Source organism: Centruroides sculpturatus, unplaced genomic scaffold (assembly GCF_000671375.1).
Source record: "Centruroides sculpturatus isolate CEXI.00-Female unplaced genomic scaffold, Cexi_2.0 scaffold54, whole genome shotgun sequence".
Classification (NCBI taxonomy): Eukaryota; Metazoa; Arthropoda; class Arachnida; order Scorpiones; family Buthidae; genus Centruroides; species Centruroides sculpturatus.
The window spans coordinates 1,246,848-1,253,267 of NW_019384340.1; the positions used below are offsets into that span (position 1 = coordinate 1,246,848).

At 35.4% G+C, this 6,420-nt stretch overlaps 1 protein-coding gene across 1 annotated transcript; it reads right to left on the reverse strand.

Annotated features, from left to right (window-relative positions):
• Nucleotides 1-313: 313 nt before the first annotated feature.
• Nucleotides 314-1,301, reverse strand: LOC111634252 (putative nuclease HARBI1). The gene is made up of 2 exons (XM_023378989.1): nt 1,044-1,301; nt 314-691 (listed from the first exon to the last, which is right to left on the reverse strand). The coding sequence occupies exons 1-2, from the start codon at nt 1,299-1,301 to the stop codon at nt 314-316; spliced, it is 636 nt and encodes a 211-aa protein (XP_023234757.1).
• Nucleotides 1,302-6,420: the final 5,119 nt, after the last annotated feature.

The window sequence follows — 6,420 nt, forward strand, 5'->3', positions numbered from 1 at the left end:
TCCTTTTGAGGAAATATGGATGAATAAAACAACTGTATGAATGTTTATTTAATTTGTTACATAGGTTATGTTAAGTAATATTTTTATTTAAAATGAATAAAAAGAGAATTATTTTGTCTATGATAGGCTCACTCTTTATCAAAATTGTATGGTCCTGAAAAGGACCTTTTGTGAAAGTCCTAAAGTACTGTTTCATTTAACTGAAATGTTGCAGTACAATAGATCTTCGAAGAGCAGATCCTGATCCAGATTGCTCATTCATTCTTGAAGTTTCTTCCTCTGTTTCTTCATTTGAATGCTCAGTAAGAAACTCCTACTCTTTAAATTCAATGGCCCAATTGTGTAGAATTGCAGTGGCTATTATCATGTTTAGTGTGTTGTCTAATTTAGTTCTTAGACAACTTCCAATGCGTGGAAATCGTCTTTTCCAGACCCCAAATAATCTCTCGACGATATTTCTTGCTCGTGAATGACCTTTGTTATACCGTCTTTCGGCATGATTTTGTGGATGCAGAAATGGGGTCATTAAATATGGCAAACAAGGATAGCCACTGCCACCAACCAGATATCCATTACAATATCCTTGTAGTTTTTCTTTAATGCTACTATTACAAAAAATTCTGCTATCATGTGTTGAACCGGGCCACCGAGCAACAATGTTTCTAATTTTCATCTTTCCATCACAGATTACCTGAAGTATACATTTAAACATGCATCAATTATATATTTTCATTAAAGTTATCAGTTTGAGGTATCAAAGATATTATTTGATATTTTTAATTTCATATGTCAAAGAAATACTCAAGAATATAACTGTTTCATAACAAGGCATAACAATTTAAAATGTTAGAAAAATATATAGGCCATTGTATATTTAAAAGTTATTTAAGCTACAATAAATTACAGTTTGTTACATTTTATTGTTCTCCACAAAAATGTTTGTTGAGAACAATAAAATAAAATTGTAATTGAGGTACACTCACTCTGCATAAGTAAATCACAATATTTAAGTAAAGATGATATTGTATGTAAATAATTCTCACCTGGCAGTTAATAGAATAATAGGATTTTCTATTATAAAAAAGTTGAGCTTTACTGCTGTCAGGACACTGGATAGGAATATGAGTGCAATCAATTGCTCCAATTATTCCTGGAAAGTTATCCTTAGACAATTCGTCTTCGGAATAAATTTCTATAGGATTATTCCGACCTCGCATTACCCTCTCTCTTCGTAACTGTCGAGATGAATGATGTTCTTCATTTGTCCTGTTTGTAAGATTGATTAAATTAAAAATATCCATTTTAACACGACCAAGAACAAAGGTAAATGGCGACTTCTACTCGAGTAAAATGATCTCTAAACCTGCTATCGAGGGAGTCTAGAAAGTAGGTCAAATAACTTGTTTCTAATCGCTGTCTACACTGTGGCAGGGGACAAACGCCGTCTCTGCAATGAAAATTTTTCTGAACAGCGGTCTACCCGATCTGTAAACCGCGGTTGCCCTCTAAACGCTGTCTCTGCAATCGGCCCTTACAGTCTAGTCATCGGTATCAGTCTAGTTATCTATATTATAGTACTTGATCTATATAACAAGAAAAGATTATATTACGTAATAATTTATCACACCGATTAAACAATCAATCACGTTTTAAAATGTCTTTGAATTGTGTAAAGTAGGGAAATAAAACATGTTTAATGTAAAATGTGTTAGATTGGTCACTCGGTGCGATAAACCCTTACGTAAGATAATCATTGTCGTTATATAAATCAAATAAGCTAATATAAAAAATATTAAAACGAAAACCACGTAAAGAGTTTAATTATTTTGGCCTATCGTTATTACGTTTATCGCGATACCCGAATGGTACGGAATGGTGCAATTCATTGGTCGAGTAGACACCAATCGAAAATATCGTACTATAAATATTTTAAGATATATTTTTCCCAATGTTAATACTAAGAAAGTGTGCCATTCGCAGTCGAATATCAAACGGTAATCTGCTTTGTCATTCAATCCTACTGATGTTTAGATCTAACATTAAGCAAGCAAACACGAACAGTAACAAAAAAGAACTTTATTAGAAAAGGTTAGAACTGTCACAGACATCCTCGGGCAACACCAGGACAAAATCCAATGAACTTTCGCGCCTTTTCTTTTTTTGACGTTGCCAGCCACTCTTGTTGGCAAGTGTTGCCAGACAGAGTTCGTGATCTTGGCAAGTGTTGCCAGACAGTGTTCAGGATCTCTGGCGCTGGCGGCCACACTGCCAACCAATCAAATTTCGCAAAACCACCGACCAAATATCTAAACTCGGCACTCGAAAATCGTTTAAAACATTTTGTGGCCTGTACCCTCGTATTATGTAATGTTCCTGTTCCAATGCCAAAGAGAATGATTAAATCGATCAAAAATAGTAGTTGACCTCCTCCTGAAAGAGAGTACCTCCTGGTCAACGATTGCTAATTAATACCGGTCTACTATTAATATTTGAAAAGTGATCCGTTGTTGAATAGGTCGTGATTTGAGTTGCTAAGTTTCACTTCCGAAACACTTGATGTAAGACTTGCTAAGATAAAAAACTCTTGTAAAAATGCAAAAATAATTGCTATTAAATGATCCCGTAAAACAGCGGTCCCCAACCTTTTTATCGCCGCGGACCGGTCAACGTTTGATATTTTACCGCGTCCCACTGAGGGGGGACGTTGATTGTTTATATTTTAGATTGATTTAATTTAATAATTTTAATTGTATTTAAACATGCCTTCAAAATAAAATATAGTTACACCAAAAAATGAATATAATATGATTTAACATTTTAACTCACTAGAACGTTAAATCAATGAGAACCCTGAGCTTGTTTCTTTGCAACAAGACGGTTCCATCTGGGGGTAATAGGAGACAATGACACCCGAAGTGTGTTTCTTATGTCCAGTTTATACCGTTGTTCCGTCGTCCATTAAAAGTCGCACAAACCCGAGAGAAATACACCATAGTAAATAAAATGGAAATACCAGTACTGTAATTTGATGTTCCTTGGCGGCCCGGTACCATTTGATCCACGGACCGGAACCGGTCCGCGGCCCGGGGGTTGGGGACCACTGCCGTAAAACACCTGATGAAACCACGTTGAATAAACAAAGCTTACTCCACACGAAAAAGTCCCTAAGCGATCTGTCAAGGAGGATGCATCCCTGAAAGACCTCTAGTAAAGCTTTTCAATTTAAGTGTTAGTAACGCGAAGAAAAGCCAGAAAACTCCACCGGAGGGTATTTATCCAGTAAATATCGGAGGGTATTTACCGGAGGGTACTTATCGAGCTGCAATTTGAAAAACTGTAGACTTTTAAATTCCCACTGTCGTCCGTTTGTCTCGTCCTTCCGAAATCTCGAGAACGGAGTGAGCTACCTGAAAGTCGAGAACAGGTGTGAAAATTGTAATATAAAAAGAACTAGATTAACTATGTGCGAACTTCCGATTTGCACCGCGAGTCACGTTATTTCGATTCAAAAAGCTCCCCCCGAACAGAGGTAAATACATAACCGGCACGACAGGAAAAGTATGAGGTACGGAAGCAAAACACTACACAAGCGAGTGGTATGCGCAACCTATCGTAGTAATGGCGTAATGGCGCATCTATTTCGCGCTATATTATTGTCGCAATAATTCGTCATAACGTCATACAAATGCAATCGATATTTTGAGATGGGATGTAGCACATGATCTAAGTTATAAGAATTTGAACGTAATTGCCGAGTTTCGTAGCAATTGGTGGAACGGCCTAGGAGTGAATAGAGATTAAATAAAAAAAAACATTCTTATTTATGAATAGAGATATTAAATACAATCCGCTGTACAGGATTAATACGACAAAAAAGCGACTTTTGCGATGCACACGTCTTTCCAGTAGCCGCTACGAGGAGCTTCTTTTTTTCAGGCCAAAAATGCCCGTGATGCGAGGGAACGAATGGTTCTAGTTGAATATAGTAAAACCTGCTAATCTGAACCCCTGTGTAAGACGACCACTTTCAGCCGGTCCGTTCAATGGTCAGATCAGCAAATTTTACTGTATACAAAAAAAATTAACAGAAATATTCGAATGACAATGTACTGTACTGTCATAATCAGATGACAAAAATATTATTAACAAGTAAACACAGAAGTAAAAATATTAGAACTATTTATAGACCAATACTAAAACTAGAACTAATTTTAGTATCGGTCTTTTAAAACCTTAATTAATAATATTAATTAAGGTTTTAATATTAATATTAATTAATAATATTAAATTTTGATCAACATTACCTAAACGAAGAGACCTAGAACTTGAATAGTAATAAAGTGCGAATTAAAAATCCTACTCACCCGTTGGGGTCACAAATTGTAATTATCGGTTTCGGGAGATCTTTCACGTCCATAAATTTAATCGAAGCTTCTAAATTGGTCGGACATGTGAAATATAATAACAGGAATTGAGTCAATTGGAAGAAAAATCCAAATAAAGCACCGAAAAAAACGAACAACTTAAATATTTTCCTTTTGGTATTTGGTTCTGTGACGATTTGAGGGATTCCCGTCATAATGACATTCTGTAACATTCTTCTAAGATATCGACGCATATCTTTACTGCTTGGATTTTTTATATATTCTATCATATTTATATCTCTACTGACGAAGAAACATCAGTTTAAATTTGAATACCAAAAAGTGCTGAAAATATAAAAACAAAACTTACCTTTCCTAGGTTAAAAAGGAATAATTTCGAGCCGAGTTGTTATAGAATTCGATCCTTTAAATATTACTTTTTCGTTGTTTGTGTAATGTCTGCTGGGGAGTAATGAAAACACTAATTTTTAATCAGGTTGAAATGAGAATAAGCTGAATTAGTAATGAAATATAGGCGATAATTAGTACAGGTACTTTCAATATCTAAAACATCCTTGGTTAATTGGTCTTCCACGATGCATTTTCGATGAAATAAAAAATGCATCGTGGACGACCACGTGGTCATGGTTGGCGAAGTTTGAACAATCGCGCCCAAAAGCAGCGATACCAAAGAAGATTGGAGAATGACCACGAGACCGGCCTCGAGCGTCAAAGTGACTCCGCTTATTACTGAGTCTCCGAGACATAATCTTGTCCCAAATACGGTTTTGCCGTTTTACTTGTTTTCAAAATGCATTTTGGACTTGGAGTCCCTCTTAACCTATTTTGATTATTACCGAGAAAAAACCCTACCCTTTTTATGTATAATTTTCTTTTGTTGTTATGTGGCGTGTTTAAATTCCGACCTCTTGCACTGAATAATAGGAAAACTTCTGTTTCCTCCTCTGCTTTTCTTACGAATCTCCTCTATTTTCTGTAATTCTGTTTTCTTCTTTAAAGCTTTTAATTTTGTTTTCATATAAGCAGGACCGTAATAACTGGAGCAACGTTTAGCTGAAAAATAATCAAAATCATATAGATTCTAACAACAAATTATTATTACAAGTGTTTATACTGGTATATATGCATATAATTTATATATACTGCATTACCGAATAATTCATACACCGCTCTAAACGAAATAAACTTATCTCTGAAAATAGTAAAATGCTCTTCCGATCAAATTTCTGCATAAAACGTGCGGAAAACATCGTAAATACAAGGTCAAAACAAACCTCGAAACAACTACACGTGTTTGTCACGTGGTCAGGGCCGGCCATCGGGGGTGTGCGGCGGATGCTATGCACCAGAGCCTCGCGATTGAGGGGCCCCAACATTATCAAGAACTAAAATAATGTACTCTTGCACATGAAAACTTGACAATATTCCTATCGTTGTCAGTATGACGAAAAGTACATTTTATCGTAAACATTATTACTGTAGATATCTGAATTTCGACAATCTTCAAACTAATTCTTGATGATGCGAGTGTTTAGTTTTTGTTATTTGATTCGGGGAACTCCCGAGAATCCCCACCTAAATTGGACTTTTTAGAAAAAAATCTCAATACCATATAGCCCGCGTTAAGAAATGAAAATAATACTGTGGCCATCGGCCATATAAAATTATATGTATATTTGTATATAGTCGTAGTTTTAATGTTTATTTTATAATTTCTTCTATCTCTTTTTGTCTGTCTTATTTCTGGAACTTTCTGGTGACCGTTATTGTCGCTGGGTAGGATTAGCCGTTCTAAGAATCAAAGAGAACTGTTACAACTGATCTGTTGTAACTTGATCTAAGTGTCAGGTCAAAGGTAGAAATTCCTACATACTTTTCGAATGTCTGAGTGAGTTCTTGTGTAGTCGTCACCCCAGTCAGTTGTATCCGAGAGTGAATAAAATCTGATTTTTCTGATATTTCTCATAAGGAACAAACTTCAATTATTATTAGGTATGTAAATTTTGAAGAGAAAAGATTAATTATAAATGAGTTA